Genomic DNA, 22,735 nt, shown 5'->3' on the forward strand with positions numbered 1-22,735 from the left:
TACTAGGATAATTCGTACTGTCTGTCTCACATGCTTCCAAAACTTGCATGAGAAGAAATACTTACTTTTTACCATATATTGCGTAGATCTTTAACTTGAAAAGATACTGCAGATGAATACCCAGGAGCATGCAGGGCCGGCCGCGGTGGTCTAGCGGTTCTAGGAGCTCCGTCCGGAACCGCGGGACTGCTACGGTCGCAGGTTCGAATCCTGCCTCGGGCATGGATGTGTGTGATGTCCTTAGGTTAGTTAGGTTTAATTAGTTCTAAGTTCTAGGCGACTGATGACCTCAGAAGTTAAGTCGCATAGTGCTCAGAGCCATTTGAACCATTTTTTGAGCATGCAGGTCAAGAGATTTCTCCACTTCTTCCATTCGCTGATTGGGGTACTGTACATCAGGAAGTGCCCGGCAGAGTACGATGAAATATGCTGGTGCAACATTCTGCGCCAAGTACACCCTTAGGAGGATCGTTTGTCGTATGTCACTGAGGTAACGTGTAGTTAGTTTCGCTAGAAACAATGATAGTCCATTCAAATACAGACGCAAGCTAGATAGCAGCCGTCCTCAAACTGCTGTTGATGTAGCCTGTTGTTCGTATTTTTACGTAAGAAATCCGATCGCCCTGTACGAGTCGCAGATGACATCACTTATCGCAGCTGCCCGGCACTTGTTTACTGCCGCCGCGAAGTGACGTCACATTTCCGAGTAAAGCGCAGGCTCGCCACTTTGACAAGGCGCAGAAGTGTGCGCGGCAGGCACTGGAGGCAATAAATTATGACCGATCAAGTTCTCTACTGTGAGCAGACTTGTGCTAATTCCGCGTCCGATTGTTCGAAAAAGAAGATAAGAGAAGTTTACTGCAATAGAGAGAGGAGACGAGATATGTTACTTTGACATGTTTGGCATAACTCAGGATTATAACGTTCCTGAATGTAGTATTTATGCGATGACTGGACCACCCTGTATATATTACTCTGTGTGTGTGTGTGTGTGTGTGTGTGTGGGTGGGCGGGTGGGTGGGTGGGGGGCGTGCGTGCGTGCGTGTCAGAGAGAGAGAGAGAGAGAGAGAGAGAGAGAGAGAGAGAGAGAGGGATGGAGAGGGGGAGAGAGAGGGGGGATGGGACAGAGTATCTGATTAGTAATTACCATTGGAGTATATGATAATGACGCTTTGTTCGCATACATAACAGTATGGGAGCAGTCTGCAGGAATGTGGAGAGTAATTGTAGATTCTTCGCAAAAAATCTGTTTGTGAAGTATACATTTACTCCAGGTAAGAATTTTTTTTTTCAAGCAGCAACTAGTTCCACACTTTCATAGCGGAGGTTAGGGACGTTCCTCAATACCAGAGCACTCGACCCAGAGGTGGCTGTTCACATCCCACTTATGAAGGAATTTTTAGTCGCCAGTAACTGGGTAGCAGAGAAAAGAGGATGTTGCCGGAAAATTTCTGATTACCTGACTTCTTAGGAGGGATTGTGATCCGTTCGTTGGACAGGGACGTTAAACTTGGCGGCCTCCTGTTTCCTGATGTTAGTGGAGAGAATTGGCTACTTGCTGGTGGTGGCTTCGTGCTCTCCCTTCTGTGTACTCGTCTGCTATAACAGCTACCCAAAAACAGCATTACACTGCTCGCGCTTACCTCATTTTCATCGGAGTTGTCAGTGCGTCTGTGATATGTAAATCTACATTTGTAGTCAGGGGGCACATGGTGTGTTACCGCCACCAACTCGTGGTCCCCATCCTGTGCTGCGCCCTCTCTGCTTCAGTAGCTAATAATCAATTGAAAGAACGACTGTAAATCAAGCCTTTATAAGGTGGAATTTCTCTTATTTTAACATCTTGGTCGCTTGATCATATACACATTTGGGAGGGAGTAATATATGACTTGTCTCATTTCGGAACTAGGGCTCTCGGAATTTAGGGAGTGGTCTCTCTGTGATGCACGATGCCGCTCAAGCAGCGTCCGGTAACGGACTTCGCTAAACACCTTGGTGACACTCTTGCGCCCACTAAACGAAATCGGGATGAAATAAGCAGTTCTTCTACAGTCTTATCCTTACCTCCTGTAATAATCCCATCTAGCAACGGTTCAAGATTGGTGAACAACACTTAAGAATCGGCGTAACGGTGGTTTTATGAGCTAGCTCCGCCGTGGTTAAGCTAAATTTTGTTAGGAGTGTTCGAGCGATTCCCTGCCATTCCTGCAATCTGTTTTGTGTGGTTGTTCTGGTTGCAGCAGCTACACACGCATATTCCTAGATATTTAACAGTTCTGACTGTTTTCGGCAATTTTTTTAAATAAAGGGAGTCTCGGTTAAAAAACTGATAACAATAAATGGTGCAAATTGTTCTAAGCCATATGGGACTTCACATCTGAGGTCATCAGTCCCCTAGACTTAGAACTACTTAAATCTAACCAACCTAAGGACATCACACACATCCATGCCCGAGGCAGGATTCGAAACTGCGACCGCAGCAGCAGCGCGGTTCCGGACTGAAGCTCCTAGAGCCGCTCAGCCACAGCGGCCGGCAAAAATACTGATAACAATTACGTGTTTCGCCCTTGTGTAAGATGTAGCATGTAGCAGAAGAAACGTCATTCGTCATTTGCCACAACAGCGCATAAAATGAGAATAAAAAGTCGTCTGGATAAGGTATCCGTTCGTCAAGTCTTATCGGAACCGAAAGAGAGTAAAAACCGGATCACATCATGCTGATCCCGTCTCAGTACATACACTTTTCACTTCCGTCTTCTGACGGACGGATACCTTATCCAGATGATTATTTATTCTTATTTTATGCCCTGTTATAGCAACTGACGAATGAGGTTTCTTCTGCTACATTTTTACATAATCTGATGATGCCTCACAAAGGCGAAACGCGTAACTGACATTAACAAAAACAGTTTTGCAACTGAGACTACCTTTATTCAAAAAATATCAAAACCGGTTTTTGTCCCAGAAAGTCAACGATGTAATGGAACCGGTATGTTTCCAGCGATTTATGGACGACAGTAAGGTGAAATGACAATGGATTCTTCCCTTTGTTTTCGCCAGGTACGGTACTTTTTCGGCCCTCTGTCGCACGCCAAAGAAATTTGTGAAACACGTTTCTTGTACTGGCCATTTTCGCCGCAGCTGTATATAAATTGCAATTGTTTCAAAGAAAATGCCTTTTGCATGCTACACATCGAAATTTTTTATATTTATTTCTGCACACAGACCCGTTTCGCCTTTTTTTACAAGGCATCTTCAGTGGGTGTCCTGAAATATTACATGATCTGTCCTTTTTACGCATAGGTTATGGTTTTACATCTAGATTACAGATTTAAAATCAGTTCCTTTACGTTTTTTACGATATGGAAAGGTACTTACAGGTAACTTCTAATTCACTGCATCTAAGCAAACTGCTTTTTCTCATCTGGCAACCAGGTGGACATCTTACACTTCACTTTCAAAATGGCTCTGAGCACTAATGTGACTTAACGTCTGAGGTCATCAGTCGCCTAGAACTTAGAACTACTTAAACCTAACTAACCTAAGGACATCACACACATCCATTCCCGAGGCAGGATTCGAACCTGCGACCGTAGCGGTCACGAGGTTTCAGACTGAAGCGCCTAGAACCGCACGGCCACACCGGCCGGCATACTTCACTTTCAGTTCAGTGTTTTCGTTACACATTGGTTGGTAACACTTAGAAAAACAAATGAATCTCTGTATTAAAAAGATGTCAGTTACAGTGATGTGCAACGAAAACAGTGAACTGAAAGTGAAGTGTAAGATTCCACCTGGTTGCCAGATGAGAAAAAGCAGTTTGCTTAGATGCAGTGAATTAGAAGTTACCTGTAAGTACCTTTCCATTTCGTAAAAAACGTTAAGGAACTGCTTTTAAATCTATAACCTAGATGTGAAACCATAACCTATGTGTAAAAAGGACAAATCATGTAAAATTTCAGGACACCCACTGAAGATGCCTTGTAAAAAAAAGGCGAAACGCGCTTGGGTGCATAAATAAAAATAAAAAAAAATTTGATGTGCAGCATGCAAAAGGCATTTTCTTTGAAACAACTGCAATTTAAATTTGTGAAAATTCGCGGTGGCCTACATAATATATTCCCGGTATCACTTTCTATCCTGGTTCTCCGATTCTCTGACAGTATTTCAATACACGGTGTACATGCATTTTTCCAATTTCCTACCAGCGAAACGAAGGCTGCCACCCTCTTACCCTCTTATGAAACTGAGTGATACTTCCATGTAGTACCCATGATGCGTCACCAAACATTTAAGATTCGACCACCCTAGCTGAGGATACGTGTGTTGTGTGTGTACAGGAGTCCTCCATGGTGGGCCAGTGCCGGCAGTTCGTGCAGAACGCGTGGCGGCGCGACCTGTGCGCCAACTGCTTCAAGAGCCGCGACGAGCACGCCGCCAAGGAGGCGTCGCCCGCCGCCCCCGCCGCCGCCGCGACGCCGTCCAGGGAGCGGGCGGCGCCCCAGAGCACCGGCGCCGCCGTGCAGGTGAGCAGCCGCGGCCGTCACAGCCAGGGTTGCCAGCTAACCCGATGTAGGTGTGACTGGCCAGATTTTTCTGTTCGAAACCCGACTCCCGAGTAAACCTTGTCGGGATACATGAATATTCCGATTACACCTGAACGGATAATATTTCGCACTAAGTGGTCTGTTCGTTATACTTTTGTAAATGTAACTGAACTTCATAAATGCAGCGCTTAGTCCTAAAACACTTGCACTCAATAGCCATTCAGAGTTTCACTTTAAATTGGCCGGTCAGCTCCCCAGATCAGAAACGCTGTGTGACGGTGACCAAATGCCAATTTAGGGTTCAAATGGCTCTAAGCACTACGGGACTTAACATCTGAGGTTATCAGTCCCCTAGACTTAGAACTACTTAAACCTAACTAACCTAAGGACATCACACACGTCCATGCCCGAGGCAGGATTCGAACCTGCGACCGCAGCAGTAGCGCGGTTCCGGACTGAAGCGCCTAGAACGCTCGTCTACAGCGGCCGGCCCAGTTTGGGGGGGGGGGGGGGTGGAAGTATCTAAACTGGTAGAGGGCGGTAGACTGGGACCAATAGTCATTAGTCTGTCGCTACCGCCTACGTTACCTACATAGCTGTACTGTGCTGTCTGTACTGTCTGTTGTACTCCATACATTTCCTTTCATTGTGATAAGTGTACGTAATCGTTGCAGTTAGGATCTTTATTAAAAATGTCAACACGTAAAACGGTTTCAGTTTCGATTGCCGACATCGTTTAATCGATCTTTATATCCAAGCGTGTCACGTGAATATGCAATCGATGCGTCCAGGTGGGCCATGTTCAACCTCATGCAGAATATCAGTGACCCACGTGACCAGCGCCTGATAGGACTGACATTGTTAGCTTGGCTGTGCAGGATTGTACAGGCACAACACCCACCTCCATTCAGGAAATGGACTTCTCTGCAACAACACAAGTATCAACACGGACAGTGCAAATATATCAGAAGCACCAAGGACAGTCAGCATGGCAGCACCTGTCATAGCTTCCATTGGGATGAGGGCAGAGAGAGGAATGCTGACAGCAATTCGCCCAATAACAAAAATGAGCACAGGAATATCAGCACATCATCTTTTCAGATGAGTCCCCGTTCTGAGTTCAACATCACATGGGGGTATCCGTGTGTTGTCAGACTGCATTTGACACTGTCATACGTGCCTAGCACCTGGGGTCACCGTGTAAGTTGCCACTGGGTACACAATACAATCACCCTGGTTCACATAGCTGGGAATTTGGATATCAGCCCTGTTAGGGCAGGTTTCTGTGCCCTGTCTTAAATGTCCCCATGATTGCTTATTGCCTGTACTGTTCCGACCGGTCTCGGTGCGGAGGGTGTTCGAATGTGGCCCTAGCCGACACGTTCTTCAGAGTTGACACCCACTGATAACATCCGGTCAAGCGCTGCCGGACGACTAATACATCACCGCCTCACAACCAGTACTCTGGCATATGGCTGAATCAGCACAGAATGACGTACCCATATCTGCCACCGAAGTTTAGTCTGACACGATGCGATGCCCCGCCGTGTTAGAGCTGTCGATGTTGATGAAATCAAAACGAGAACAAGACACTCACGCAGTCTAGGGTCAGTAATACAAAACCACAAGCTAATATTGCAGTACCAGTTCGGTAGCGTTCAGTCAAGGTGCTCAAGGTGTAACGCACACCATGTTCGTCAGTGTAATTTGTGCTGCATAGGTAACAAGTGGAACATGAATTCATACTTGGTAGTTGGCTTGACAAAACAAAAGTCCAAAATTGGGTCATTACTTTCACTACCGTATTGTTAACCTTCCCAGCAGATGCAGCTAACACAAATGTGGGACTCGTGGGCAGCGTTCTACCATCCGAGCATGCGTCATTCCTCCAGTACCTCTATTATCCTTCTGAAACTCCTGCGTTAGATTCTCGGTCCGGCTCAGTTTTTACCTGCCTGTGTGGCTCCGTCGCTCCTAAGTAAGCGCCGTTTTCCAGTGAGAACAATGCTAGGAACTGCCACATTTATTTTCTTCAGCCTCTCTGATCACATTACTTGTTCAGACCCTCCACTTCCTTTCGAAAGAGAGCGTCGAGTTGCCATGAACGCTTCTTCTTTGTGTGTATTATGGGTTACCTCGAAGAATATGATATTGACAAATGATCAATTCGGACTCATTCTTATGAAACACAACGAGCCCTTTATTCTCGCGAAATAACGATTGATATCGACAGGGGATGTCAAACTGAGTCCATATTTTTAGATTTCCAGAAGGTTCTTGACATCGTTTTTCGAAAGCGACTTCAAATCAAATTGCGTGCCCACGGAGTATCGTCTCAGTTGTGATACTGGATTCGCGATTTCTTGTCAGACAGGTGACAGTTCGTAGTAACTGACAGAACGTGATCGAGTGAAACAGAAGTAATATCTGGTGTTCCGCAAGCAACGCTGCCCTTCCTGATCCACATAAAGGATTCAGGAGACAATCTGGGCAGCTCTCTTACAATTATACACTCCTGGAAATTGAAATAAGAACACCGTGAATTCATTGTCCCAGGAAGGGGAAACTTTATTGACACATTCCTGGGGTCAGATACATCACATTATCACACTGACAGAACCACAGGCACATAGACACAGGCAACAGAGCATGCACAATGTCGGCACTAGTACAGTGTATATCCACCTTTCGCAGCAATGCAGGCTGCTATTCTCCCATGGAGACGATCGTAGATATGCTGGATGTAGTCCTGTGGAACGGCTTGCCATGCCATTTCCACCTGGCGCCTCAGTTGGACCGCGTTCGTGCTGGACGTGCAGACCGCGTGAGACGACGCTTCATCCGGTCCCAAACATGCTCAATGGGGGACAGATCCGGAGATCTTGCTGGCCAGGGTAGTTGACTTACACCTTCTAGAGCACGTTGGGTGGCACGGGATACATGCGGACGTGCATTGTCCTGTTGGAACAGCAAGTTCCCTTGCCGGTCTAGGAATGGTAGAACGATGGGTTCGATGACGGTTTGGATGTACCGTGCACTATTCAGTGTCCCCTCGACGATCACCAGTGGTGTACGGCCAGTGTAGGAGATCGCTCCCCACACCATGATGCCGGGTGTTGGCCCTGTGTGCCTCGGTCGTATGCAGTCCTGATTGTGGCGCTCACCTGCACGGCGCCAAACACGCATACGACCATCATTGGCACCAAGGCAGAAGCGACTCTCATCGCTGAAGACGACACGTCTCCATTCGTCCCTCCATTCACGCCTGTCGCGACACCACTGGAGGCGGGCTGCACGATGTTGGGGCGTGAGCGGAAGACGGCCTAACGGTGTGCGGGACCGTAGCCCAGCTTCATGGAGACGGTTGCGAATGGTCCTCGCCGATACCCCAGGAGCAACAGTGTCCCTAATTTGCTGGGAAGTGACGGTGCGGTCCCCTACGGCACTGCGTAGGATCCTACGGTCTTGGCGTGCATCCGTGCGTCGCTGCGGTCCGGTCCCAGGTCGACGGGCACGTGCACCTTCCGCCGACCACTGGCGACAACATCGATGTACTGTGGAGACCTCACGCCCCACGTGTTGAGCAATTCGGCGGTACGTCCACCCGGCCTCCCGCATGCCCACTATACGCCCTCGCTCAAAGTCCGTCAACTGCACATACGGTTCACGTCCACGCTGTCGCGGCATGCTACCAGTGTTAAAGACTGCGATGGAGCTGCGATGGCTGACACTGACGGCGGCGGTGCACAAATGCTGCGCAGCTAGCGCCATTCGACGGCCAACACCGCGGTTCCTGGTGTGTCCGCTGTGCCGTGCGTGTGATCATTGCTTGTACAGCCCTCTCGCAGTGTCCGGAGCAAGTAAGGTGGGTCTGACACACCGGTATCAATGTGTTCTTTTTTCCATTTCCAGGAGTGTATTATTTGCAGATGATGCTGTCATTTACCGTCGTATAAAGTCATCAGATGATCAAAACCAATTGAAAAATGATTTACATAAGGCATCTGTAAGGTGCGAGAAGTGGCAATTGACTCTAAATAATGAAAAGTGTTAGGTCATCCACATGAATACTAAAACGAATCGGCTAAACTTCGATTACACGATAAATCTCTCAAATCTGAAGGCTTTGAATTCATTTAAATGCTTCTCTCTCTCTCTCTCTCTCTCTCTCTCTCTCTCTCTCTCTATTCGTTTAGTCGGATCCGTCTCTTCGTGACCCCATGAACCAAATCACGCCACTTTTTCCTGTCTTGCACTTTCTCCCGTAAACTTTCCAGGTTGGAACCCATTGCTTCTGTGATGCCATCGATCCATCTAATCCTCTGACGTCCTCTTCTTCTAGTTCCATCAATCTTCCCCAGCATTAATGTTTTTTCCAGCGAGGCATGCCTTCGCATTGTGTGTCCAAAGTAGGTCAGCTTTTGTTTCAACATTAGACCTTCCAGTGAGAAATCTGGTTTAATTTGCTCCAATATTGATCTGTTGGTTCTCTTTGCAGTCCATGGAACTCTAAGAAGTTTCCTCCAACACCACAATTCGAAGGAGTCAATTCTTCGCCGTTCAGTTCATCACAACTGGAAAGACCATAGCCCTCACAATACGGATCTTTGTTGCTAGTGTTATATCTCTGGACCTTATAACCTTGTCAAGGTTTGACATCGCCTGTCTACCGAGCAACAGGCGTCTCCGGATTTCATGGCTGCAATCGCCGTCAGCAGAGATCTGGGAACCGAGAAAACTGAATGTGGTCACTACCTCCATGGTTTCTCCTGCTATAGCCCACGAATTGGTAGGTGTAGTTGCCATAATTTTCGTTTTCTTCACATTCAGCATAAGACCGGCCTTTTCACTTTCGTCTTTCACCTTCAGCAAGAGTGTTCTCAATTCTTCTTCACTTTCTGCCAACAGGATCGTATCATCCGCGTACCTGAGGTTGCTTACATTTATTCCAGCTATTTTAATTCCTGTTTCTCCTTCATCTAGCCTCGCATTCCTCATAACATGTTCTGCTTACAGATTGAATAAGTACGGTGACAGTATGCAGCCTTGCCGGACCCCTTTCTGAATCTTTATCCATTTCGTTGTTCTATACACAGTTCTCACCATGGCTTCTTGGTCAAGGTATAAACTCCGTGTCAGATGAATGAGGTGATCTGGTACACCCATGTTTTTCAGTACGTTCCATAATTTGTTGTGATCGACGCAGTCAAAGGCTTTGGCGTAGTCAATAAAGCAGAGGTACACATCTTTCTGGAATTCTCTCGCTTTTTCCATAATCCACAGAATGTTAGCAATTTGATCTCTAGTTCCTCTTCCTTTCCTAAATCCAGCTTGTTCTTCTGGTAGCTCTCGATCTAGATATTGGCGAAGTCTATTTTGTAAGATTTTCAACATAACTTTGCTAGCATGTGAAATAAGTGCGATTGTTCGGTAATCTGAGCATTCTTTAGAACTTTTCTTCTTTGGAATGGGGATGAATACTGATCTTTTCCAGTCTTCTGGCCACTGCTGCGTGATCCATATTTTTTGACATATTGAGTGCAGCACTTTAAATGCTTAGAGACTACAATTGCCAATAACTTAAACTGGAGCGATTACGTAGATAATGTTGTGGGGAAAGCGAGCCAAAGACTGCGATTTATTGGCAGAACACGTAGAAAATGCAACAGGTCTACTAAAGAGACTCTCTTGAGTCCTCTTGTGGAATACTGCTGCCCGGTATGGGATCCTCATCATGTGGGGGTGACGGAGGACATCGCGAAAGTTCAAAGAAGGGCAGCTCGTTTTGTATTACTGCGAAGTAGGGGAAAGAGTGCCACGGATATGATACGCGAATTTGGGTGACAATCATTAAAACAATGGCGTTTTTCGTTGCGGCACTATCTTCTCATGAAATTTCAGTCACCACCTTTCTCCACCGAATGCAAAAACATTTTGTTGGAGCCCACCTGCAGAGGGAGAAATGATCATCACAATAAAATAAGAGAAATCTGAGCTCGCACGGAAAGAAGTGTTCATTTTTCCCCACGCGCTCTTCGAGAGTGGAACGCTTGAGAAATTGGTCGAAGGAGGTTCGTTAAACCCTCTGCCAGTCACTTAAATGTGGCTTGCAGAGTAATAATTTAGATGTAAATGTGTGGTACCCACTCCTCGTCATGTAAGCATACGGCTTAGCGAGAGCTGTGGATAACTATCACGCGGTCTGTTCCTCGAGCCGCAGGTGACGAAACGTATCATGATGACGTGAAGGCAAGCAGCGATGAGATCATCTCTACACGGTCAGCTGTTGCATGTTTACGTGTGCTCTTTAACTCAGATTTAAAGCTGCTCCTTCAAGAAGAACAGCCTGTTGGTCGTCATGTAACAAAAGACTTGTGCAAACACCGATAAAGATTTGAATAAAATGTCTACGGGTTTCCAGCCGTGTCAAGTGGTTGTACAGCCACGATCTATCTGCCGAGTGCGCAGCGGCTATTTTCGAGTCCTAACTGGCTGTCGTTATCAGGAGAAAGAAAACTGGCGTTCTATGGATCGGAGCGTGGAATGTCAGATCCCTTAATCGGGCAGGTAGGTTAGAAAATTTAAAAAGGGAAATGGATAGGTTAAAGTTAGATATAGTGGGAATTAGTGAAGTTCGGTGGCAGGAGGAACAAGACTTCTGGTCAGGTGACTACAGGGTTATAAACACAAAGTCAAATAGGGGTAATGCAGGAGTAGGTTTAATAATGAATAGGAAAATAGGAACGCGGGTAAGCTACTACAAACAGCATAGTGAACGCATTATTGTGGCCAAGATAGATACAAAGCCCACACCTACTACAGTAGTACAAGTTTATATGCCAACTAGCTCTGCAGATGACGAAGAAATTGAAGAAATGTGTGATGAAATAAAAGAAATTATTCAGATAGTGAAGGGAGACGAAAATTTAATAGTTATGGGTGACTGGAATTCGAGTGTAGGAAAAGGGAGAGAAGGAAACGTGGTAGGTGAATATGGATTGGGGCTAAGAAATGAAAGAGGAAGCCGCCTGGTAGAATTTTGCACAGAGCACAACATAATCATAGCTAACACTTGGTTTAAGAATCATGATAGAAGGTTGTATACATGGAAGAACCCTGGAGATACTAAAAGGTATCAGATAGATTATATAATGGTAAGACAGAGATTTAGGAACCAGGTTTTAAATTGTAAGACATTTCCAGGGGCAGATGTGGACTCTGACCACAATCTATTGGTTATGACCTGTAGATTAAAACTGAAGAAACTGCAAAAAGGTGGAAATTTAAGGAGATGGGACCTGGATAAACTGAAAGAACCAGAGGTTGTACAGAGTTTCAGGGAGAGCATAAGGGAACAATTGACAGGAATGGGGGAAAGAAATACAGTAGAAGAAGAATGGGTAGCTTTGAGGGATGAAGTAGTGAAGGCAGCAGAGGATCAAATAGGTAAAAAGACGAGGGCTAGTAGAAATCCTTGGGTAACAGAAGAAATATTGAATTTAATTGATGAAAGGAGAAAATATAAAAATGCAGTAAATGAAGCAGGCAAAAAGGAATACAAACGTCTCAAAAATGAGATCGACAGGAAGTGCAAAATGGCTAAGCAGGGATGGTTAGAGGACAAATGTAAGGATGTAGAGGCTTATCTCACTAGGGGTAAGATAGATACTGCCTACAGGAAAATTAAAGAGACCTTTGGAGAGAAGAGAACTACTTGCATGAACATCAAGAGCTCAGATGGAAACCCAGTTCTAAGCAAAGAAGGGAAAGCAGAAAGGTGGAAGGAGTATATAGAGGGTCTATACAAGGGCGATGTACTTGAGGACAATATTATGGAAATGGAAGAGGATGTAGATGAAGATGAAATGGGAGATACGATACTGCGTGAAGAGTTTGACAGAGCACTGAAAAACCTGAGTCGAAACAAGGCCCCCGGAGTAGACAACATTCCATTGGAACTACTGACGGCCTTGGGAGAGCCAGTCCTGACAAAACTCTACCATCTGGTGAGCAAGATGTATGAAACAGGCGAAATACCCTCAGACTTCAAGAAGAATATAATAATTCCAATCCCAAAGAAAGCAGGTGTTCACAGATGTGAAAATTATCGAACAATCAGTTTAATAAGCCAAAGCTGTAAAATACTAACACGAATTCTTTACAGACGAATGGAAAAACTAGTAGAAGCCGACCTCGGGGAAGATCAGTTTGGATTCCATAGAAATACTGGAACACGTGAGGCAATACTGACCTTACGACTTATCTTAGAAGAAAGATTAAGGAAAGGCAAACCTACATTTCTAGCATTTGTAGACTTAGAGAAAGCTTTTGACAATGTTGACTGGAATACTCTCTTTCAAATTCTAAAGGTGGCAGGGGTAAAATACAGGGAGCGAAAGGCTATTTACAATTTGTACAGAAACCAGATAGCAGTTATAAGAGTCGAGGGACATGAAAGGGAAGCAGTGGTTGGGAAGGGAGTGAGACAGGGTTGTAGCCTCTCTCCGATGTTATTCAATCTGTATATTGAGCAAGCAGTAAAGAAAACAAAAGAAAAATTCGGAGTAGGTATTAAAATCCATGGAGAAGAAATAAAAACGTTGAGGTCCGCCGATGACATTGTAATTCTGTCAGAGACAGCAAAGGACTTGGAAGAGCAGTTGAACGGAATGGACAGTGTCTTGAATGGAGGATATAAGATGAACATCAACAAAAGCAAAACGAGGATAATGGAATGTAGTCGAATTAAGTCGGATGATGTTGAGGCTATTAGATTAGGAAATGAGACACTTAAAGTAGTAAAGGAGTTTTGCTATTTGGGGAGCAAAATAACTGATGATGGTCGAAGTAGAGAGGATATAAAATATAGATTGGCAATGGCAAGGAAAGCGTTTCTGAAGAAGAGAAATTTGTTAACATCGAGTATAGATTTAAGCGTCAGGAAGTCATTTCTGAAAGTATTTGTATGGAGTGTAGCCATGTACGGAAGTGAAACATGGACGGTAAATAGTTTGGACAAGAAGAGAATAGAAGCTTTCGAAATGTGGTGCTACAGAAGAATGCTGAAGATTAGATGGGTAGATCACATAACTAATGAGGAGGTATTGAATAGAATTGGGGAGGAGAGGAGTTTGTGGCACAACTTGACCAGAAGAAGGGATCGGTTGGTAGGACATGTTCCGAGGCATCAAGGGATCACCAATTTAGTATTGGAGGGCAGCGTGGATCGTAAAAATCGTAGGGGGAGACCAAGAGATGAATACACTAAGCAAATTCAGAAGGATGTAGGTTGCAGTAGGTACTGGGAGATGAAAAAGCTTGCACAAGATAGTGTAGCATGGAGAGCTGCATCAAACCAGTCTCAGGACTGAAGACCACAACAACAATAACAACTGGCTGTCGAATGCTTACTGCTGACAGGGGAGTGATTTAATTGCTTTGACCATTCCTTGTTTATGTGTCTGTTATGTCTCTTACTTTCATCTAGCGCTAGCTACGGTATTCTTGCATTGGAAAAGAGTGCAGAAATTCGCTGGCACCTTTTAACAGCTATTGCTTTATACGTTTAAAAAAATTCGTTGACTAACAGCCATATTAGCTAGTGTATTGGTCGAGGCGCATCTGAAGATTGTATCTTCTCAGTATTAACCATTTACCTTTTTTTAAAACCGCGTATGCAGGAAGCTCGTTTACTGCCTTGAAAAGAATTAAAACGTTTCAAACGTCTACCCAGAGTCAAGACAGTGGTTCAGCTTTGGCAGTTCTGTCCATGCCGCGCGGGATTAGCCGAGCGGCCTATAGAGGCGCTGCAGTCATGGACTGTGCGGCTGGTCCCGGTGGAGGTTCGAGTCCTCCCTTGGGCATGGCTGTGTGTGTTTGTCCTTAGGATAATTTAGGTTAAGTAGTTTGTAAGTTTAGGGACTGGTGATCTTAGCAGTTAAGTCCCATAAGATTTCACACACATTTGAACATTTTGAACTTCTGTCCATAAACAAGACTGATCTTGATTTGAAAGGTACAAAAGTACTAGTGAAGACGCCAGCCAACAAGAAATAGAAGTGGACAGTACATACCGATATAAATGCGAATTAAAAGGAAAAGATTGACTGGATGGAATTATAAAACGAAGAACAGTCGAATCGGCTAGCAGTGTAAATTACTTTGGACGACATTCCTCAGCTTTTGTGATTTTTAAGTAAATTGTGTCTATTTTGTTTGGAAATTTCCATAATGGAAATAACAAGCTAAATCATTTACTTGGTACGTGATGTGAGGACTACACAAGACCAAACCTCTTCTACCTTCTACATAGTTATCCTAACGAACAGTAAAGAGTAGGCCTATACCTGTCACGTCACTGGCATAGGTCATAGCTGACTCTGTCATAAACGGAAGTTTCACTCGAGACTCGTTTTGTTTTGGGGTCTTACCCACTACCAGCGCCGCAACAGTGTATTTGTTATTCATTAAGATGTATGCCGTGCAGACAAGAACGCGGATCCTTGCTGCTTACCTCTTTGAACACGCCGCTCCAGGCTTCTACTTTACACAACTCCATCGACGAAGGAATGTAAAGACGTAAGCATCTCGCCGATATCGAAATATTTAAAGATAGTCCACAAGTGAGATGAAAGAAAAATAAACCACTCGTCTAAAGCGATTGAAACACCTGAATTCGAAATGCTTTTTCGCCGTATCTTTTCTCTCAGCGGAGGCAGACACGCAAGATGGGAAGCAGGTCCAGTGTCGAGTTTTCTGCAGCAGGAGAGAGGGTCTGACAGAATTAAACATTACGTCGTCAGCGGCGGGGCCTTTGTGATAGCCTTGGCGATAGAGTGCCTCGACAACCAAAGGTAGAGAGAGATTCCACAGCGAGTTTGGCCCGGTACACAGATTTACAAGTACGTCAGCGAAATTCACTTTTGTTTTTATACTGTCTCAGAGGGCAAAGTTTTTACGTCTTATAAATGTTGTAATTACTGTCTGGTAGTGTGTATAAATAAAAATCAGTTACCGCATGTGTGAAAGATCATCACTTGGGAACGGCTCAACCGATTTGGCTGACTTTGTGTGTGTGTGTGTGTGTGTGTGTGTGTGTGTGTGTGTGTGAGAGAGAGAGAGAGAGAGAGAGAGAGAGGGAGAGGGAGAGAGAGTTCGTAATTGTCAGGACAAGTTTTGTATGAATGAAATTTTTGAAAAATCCATGGGAATAATCGGAAACTTGGATGGTATATTTGTATCGAAATCGAAATGAAAGAAATGTGACGGTCGGTTTGGCAGTTCTGCTGTCATATGTTTTCATAAAAAAGAGAAAAAATGTGACGTTCAGTTCGACAGTTCTGCTGCCGCATGTTTTCATAACAACAACACATTCCGCGAAATAGGATGCAATTGAAAACGGTAGTGCAGAATGTTATCGTTGGTGATCATATCTTTGGTGTATTGCAAAGATTGAATTGATGTCAGTTTGGGGTAATTTGGTGCGTTGCAAACATTCAACTGATTTCAGCTCGCGGTTTATTCCCTTGGAAAAAATGCCTCGCCGTCGAAATATCGGTCGGCGTACGCTCAACGCAAGCCAACTACATTATCGTCGAGTCAGTGAGAATGAGGAAGAACGTAGATAGCTGTTCGAGGCAAATCTAGATCTGTATCTACATGGATACTCCGAAAATCACACTCAAGGGTTCCTCGCACTACCTTCACAATAATTCTCTATCATTTCACTCTCGAACATTGTGCGGAAAAATAAATCGACGAATAAGAATTATACAATAAACGCTCTCTGTTAAACCACCTGCGAGAAAGAATATGCTGAGCTGCGCTGTTTTCCTTTTCGTAGTAATTCTTAACAGAAAAGAGAAAAATTGTGTTTGTGACCCAACCGATTTAACCCTTCATTTCGCCTTCTATTCCCAATCAAGATTCCGTTTGCAATAACAATAACTAAGGTTAGAGAGATGTGGGGGAGGAGATAGACAGAGAAGGGGGGAGGGAATGGATATAAAGAAGGCGAGGAGGATATGGACAGAGAGATGGAGGAGAAGGAGATGGTAGAGAGCGTGTGGATAAGAGGTATACTCGAAGTGGGGGGAAAGTGGTGGACAGTGATAGGGGGGAGGAAGAGGAGATGGACAAAGGGAGAAAGGAGGAGGGGGAAAGAGAGAGAGAGAGAGAGAAAGAGAATAGGACGTGTATCCAATTCCCATACATATTTAGCAATTGCGAAACATTGCCGGGGTGTGCTAGATAGTTAATAGTCCTGTATCTTGCATTTCACCGTGCCAGAAACATTTCTAAGAATTCACATAGTTTTACGTATGAATGCCTACTTCACGACGCTTCAGTGTGTAGAAACTTTAGACGCCGAATCACAACTTCACAGACTCCAAATTTTTATTTAGCCTATGCCGGGACGGTAGGTATTACAATATGATTCAATAGTAGTGATGAAAAATAATTAAAAATTGCTTAAATATCTTGCATATGTGGGGCAATAATTTAGTATAGCACAACAATTTTTTAGCACACTGGACTCGCATTCGTGAGGACGACGGTTCAATCCCGCGTCCGGCCATCCTGATATAGGTTTTCCGTGATTACCCTAAATCGCTTCAGGCAAATGCCGGGGTGGTTCCTTTGAAAAGTCACGGCCGACTTCCTTCCCCATCCTTCCCTAATCCGATGACCTCGCAGTTTGGTCTCCTCCCCCAAATCAACCCCACAACAATATTAGTTTCTCAGTTCAGCATCAAGAATAGTGTCAGGCAGTCATTTCTGTTGCGTGGGTACGATTGTTAAAGGACATTCCTGCATGATGAGCTGGATGGTATGCGGTGTTTCGTCGCAACAGCAAGGTGTGTGGGACACTTTTTCCATTCGAAAAGAGGCACGTTGCATAGCTCATGGTTTGTACCAATTCTATTTGTTAACTTCCACCTGCATCGAGACAAATCGGAGCCTGCTGATCTGATACGGATATTTAGGTCGTTTTGTAGTTCTGGTGGCGCTCGCTGGATCCATATTTGCTCCCATTTATGGCATATACAAAATCCTTCGTCAAGGAGTTCTATAGCAGTTTTTAATGGCGACTGTCTGGATTTTAGCACTTGGGACATAGTCATGAACGGGGAGCTCGCGGTTGTCCAGTCATATCTTCTTATACTCGCGTAACTAAACTCTCTTATAGACCTTACAGTTAAATTTTTCCCTTAAAGATTTAGATCTCTTCTTTATCTACGATAATGAACGAAGCGTAAGAAATGAACTAAAATTTGTGCTGCGGACCCCGGATCTTCTTGCTTGCTAGGCAGAAATGCTAAACATTACATCACCACAACATTATAGTCAGCATTCCTGCACGAACTACTCAAGTTGAGTACCCTCCCCAACACAAACTTCAATTCATATCTTCTGCTTATTTTTCCCTTACATTGTCACTACTGCCAGGGCTTTTCGGCATTGGAATAGCATCCCAGCGTTGGACGTAATGGGAAAGTGCTGTTCCATAGGTTATCTTATAATTAAAATTTTCCCTTAGACATTTAAGTTTTTTCTTTATCTACGGTAATGAATTAAAATCTGTGCTGCGGCTGGACTCGAACCCCGCGTCTTCTTGTTTGCTAGGCAGAAATGGAATTCCAGTGCCGGGGAGCCCTGGCAGTGGTGACGATTTAAGGGAAAATAAGCTAAAGATATGAATTGAAGTTTGTGTTGGGAGGGCACTCAACTTGGGTAGTTCGTGCAGCAATGCTGACCATAGTGCTGTGATGGGGTAAAAGTTAGCATTTCTGCCTGGCAAGTAAGAAGACCCGGGGTTCGAGTCCTGGCCAAAGCACAAATTTTAATTCATTTCTTCTGCTTCGATCATTATCGTAGTTGGAGATGTGTCGCTTAGTGTTGAGAACTAGTAAGCTGCTGTAGTTGGTAGACAGTGTGTCATCGCGCCCATTGCAGTACTGAGTTAGTCGTCGTTCGTACTGGTATTGTTCATGTTTATCGACACATGAGCCTAATATTTTGCAGTGTTATGCACGTACAGTATTTATATAGAGTAGTGGGGCGTTGCAGCTCTTGATCCTCAAATGATAGCACCAAGGTTTTGGAGGGTATTAGTCCTGGCGGTGTCTTCGACTGTAGTTTTAAGTGTGATCGATAGGTCAAGGATCTGTCAAGTGTGACTCCCAAATGCTTTGGAGGAGGATTGTATTTTACATGTTTTCATTAAATCGGCTGTTGGCCCGTGTGGTACTGAAATAGAACCATAAGCATTTTGTTTTACTCGGGCTGGAGTTTTTTTCTTTTAATTCACTGGCTTTTGAGGACGTGCCCATACAGCTGTCTCAACAGTGGAATGCCAGTTATGGCGATACGAACGCGAGGGTAACATATCACTCATCCCACAGCGGTAAAAATCGAACCCGGGCCCCTTCGGTTAGCAGTCCGCAACGCGCAGTTACCGAAGTGGACTTGGACTAGAAGTGAATCGTCTCGTACTGCCACAAAACTGAGAGATTCGGCATAAGCGGATTTCCTGGTGTCATTACGAGTATCAACAATATATAAGTTTCAGAGAATTGGTGCAAGTACAGAGCACTGTGGGAGTCCATTCTTCAGATTTCTTCAGTTTCGTATTTTCTTACCTAGAACAACTTGAAAATATCTATCGAGCAACCTATTACATAACAGCTGAATTAGAATTCTACAGTGGATCCCTAACTCTAACGAAACATAATTGCTGTGTTTCATGGCTAGTAATGCTTGTTTTGATACATACGCCTAATGTTTTACTCTTCGGCCTCTGTGTCCATATACCACGGAATACACTGATATCTAAGGCCGTACGCCGCTGCGATAGACAAATTGGGAGTCACCTGGAAACATCCGAACGGTTTTGGCTGAAACTGCACACATGGCTGTCCTTAAAAATCTCTGGTTGATATGACAATGCGAGAGAAGGAAAGTTGCTACTCACCATATAGCTGAGATGCTGAGCCGCGATAGGCGCGATAAAAAGATTCACACAAACATAGCTTTCGGCCATTAAGGCCTTTGTCAGCAGTAGACACACACACACAAACACACACACACACACACACACACACACACACACACACACACACTCATGCAAGCGTGTGCAAGTTGCTCAGCATCTCCGCTATATGGTGAGTAGCAACTTTCCTTCTCTCGTATTATTACATTCCATACTGGATTTTCCATAGTCTGGTTGATATGAAGTAGAGGAGCTTTTTATCTTTAAGCCACGTTGTAGTCTGCACCTTAAAATTTTGCTTGGGTAAGTGTTATATCATTCCATACTGGAAGGACATGCCATTGTTACACAAAAAATGACATTGTTTGAATCAAAAGCGGCATTGTTTGTTAAAGTTGTTCTGTGTTGTTGTTTAGCGTGTAGCGGCGAGGACACCGCAGTCCCTGGTTCCTTGTCTTGGGAAACCGCAGCCATTTTCTTTTGCTAACTTAGCTCTCTTCATCGCTGCACACGGTTTAGATACGTGATTTGTTTCCCATCCATCTCGCTTGCGCACAGATCCCAATGACCTCGATGTCGACGGGATGCTGAACTGGATCCTTGTCTTGGAGAATAGCAGTTATTCTCTCTGGCGAAGGTAATTCTTTTCACACAGAGGAAAACTCCCACAGGGAGAGGAGAGGAGAGGACTGTATAAGCCGCGTGCGACCTCCCACACTTTCACTGTATGCACGGAGCGAGGTGCTTTCGCCGCTCAAGGAATTTCTTCCATCCTGGCAGTGGCTTACGCTCTTTCACTTCTCACTATGGAACCAACATATTGATGCGCCGAAGTTTTCACTTCCTCTTGAAGTTCAAAGTCTGAATCGTGGATGGAGTTACGAATTTAGCAGCTTTAGGCGTCTATCAGCTTACGTGAACAGATCATTTACGGAGCAAAATGGTTCAAATGGCTCTGAGCACTATGGGACTCAACTGCTGAGGTCATTAGTCCCCTAGAACTCAGAACTAGTTAAACCTAACTAACCTAAGGACATCACAAACATCCATGCCCGAGGCAGGATTCGAACCTGCGACCGTAGCGGTCTTGCGGTTCCAGACTGCAGCTCCTTTAACCGCACGGCCACTTCGGCCGGTCATCTACGGAGCATAGACACCCCTACTAGTTTGGGCATTTACAATGAAGAGGCAAAGAAACTGGTACACCCGCGTAATATCGTTAGGGCCCTCGCGACTACGCAGAAGTGTCGCAACACGACGTGGCATGCACTCGACTAATGTCTGAAGTAGTGCTGGAGGGAAGTGAGACCATGAATCCTGCAGGGCTGTCCAAAAATACGTAAGAGTACGAGGGGGTCGAGATCTCTTCTGAACGCCACTTTGCAAGGCACCCCAGATACGCTCAATAATGTACATGTCTGGGAAGTTCGGGTCGGCCGCGGTGGCCGAGCGGTTCTAGGCGCTTCAGTCCGGAACCGCGCGACTGCTACGGTCACATGTTCGAATCCTGCCTCGGGCATGGATGTGTATGATGTCCTTAGGTTAGTTATGTTTAAGTGGTTCTAAGTTCTAGGGAACTGATGACCCCAGATGCTAAGTCCCATAGTGCTCAGAGCCATTTGAACCATTTTTTGGGAAGTTTGGTGGCCAACGGAACTGTTTAAAGTCAGTCAAGTGTTCCTGGAACCACTCTGTAGCAACTCTGCATTGTCCGGCTAGAATTGCACAATGGACGTGAATGGATGCAGGTGATCAGAAAGGGCGCTTACGTACGTGTCGCATGTCAGTCGTATCTAGACGTATCAGCGGTCCGATATCACTCCAACTGCACGCACCCCACACCATTACAGAGCCTCCACCAGCTGGAACAGTCCGCTGCTGACATGCGGGGTCCATGGGTTCTTGAGGTTGTCTCCATACCCGTACACGTCCATCCGCTCGGTACAATTTGAAACGAGACTCGTCTGACCAGGTAACATGTTTCCAGCCGTCAACAGTCCAATGTCGGTGTTGACGGTCCCAGGCGAGGCTTAAAGCTGTGTCGTGCAGTCATCAAGGCTACACGAGTCGGCCGTCGGCTCAGAAAGCCCATATCGATGATGTGAGTATTCAGTTTCTCCTCGCGTTTTTGTTGCTCGAACAGTGGACGCGGGTATACTCCCGGTCCATAGTGTCCAACGGGCACAATATTTCGGCGATCAGACATGTCGCCATCGTCAGGTGCGCTGACGAACTGAGCTCCTGACGATGGCGACATGTCTGATCGCCGAAATATTGTGCCCGTTGGACACTATGAACCGGCAGTACACCCGTGGACTGTTCGAGCATATCGATGATGTTTCGTCGAATGGTTCGCACGCTGACACTTGTTGATGGCCTAGCATTGAAATCTCCAGCAATTTGTGAAAGGGTTGAACTTGTGTCACGTTGAACGATTCTCTTCAGTCGTTGTCGGTCCCGTTGTTGCAGGAGCCTTTTTCCGGCCACAGCAATGTGGGAGATCTGATGTTTTACCGGATTCCTGATATTCATGGTACAGTCGTGAAATGGTCATACGGGAAAATCCCCACTTCATCGCTACCTCGGAGATCCTATGTCCCATCGTTCGTGCGCCGACTATAACACTCACTTAAATCTTGCTAACCTACCATTGTAGCAGCAGTAACCGAACTAACAACTGCGCCGGACACTTGTCTTACATAGGCGTTGCCGACCGCAGCGCCGTATTCTGCCTGTTTACATATTTCCGTATTTGAATACGCATACCTATACCAGTTTCTTTGGCGCTTCATGGTATAACGGCAGGGCTTTCTGCTACGCATTACCGTCGAAACATTTCTCAGTTTAGACAGAGGGAAACATCCTATGCGATGCTCTTTGCGGGACGTACAACCTGTCTCGTGTTTGGTTTTGTTGCGTACATTGTACACGTATAAAACTTCAAATGGTTCAGATGGCTCTGAGCACTATGGGACTTAACATCTGAGGTCATCAGTCCCCTAGACTTAGAACTGCTTAAACCTAACTAACCTAAGGACATCACACACATCCATGCTCGAGGCAGGATTCGAACCTGCGACTGTAGCGGAGTATAAAAGTTAATCGAAGATGGAATACAAGTATATGTGCTGTTGGTCGCTGCAGAAATACACCGCCTGACAGAAAGATGAAGCACTGAGTAACATGATCGGATGTG

General features: G+C 45.2%; 1 protein-coding gene across 1 annotated transcript in view; it reads left to right on the forward strand.

Moving 5' to 3' along the window:
• Positions 1-22,735, forward strand: part of LOC126481732 (uncharacterized) — a 104,416-nt gene that overhangs the window by 3,038 nt on the left and 78,643 nt on the right. The window contains exon 2 of the mRNA XM_050105686.1: positions 4,341-4,469. Coding sequence (XP_049961643.1) covers positions 4,341-4,469 — 129 coding nt within the window. The remainder of the gene's footprint in view (positions 1-4,340; positions 4,470-22,735) is intronic.

Source organism: Schistocerca serialis, chromosome 5 (genome assembly GCF_023864345.2).
Source record: "Schistocerca serialis cubense isolate TAMUIC-IGC-003099 chromosome 5, iqSchSeri2.2, whole genome shotgun sequence".
Taxonomy (NCBI): domain Eukaryota; kingdom Metazoa; phylum Arthropoda; class Insecta; order Orthoptera; family Acrididae; genus Schistocerca; species Schistocerca serialis.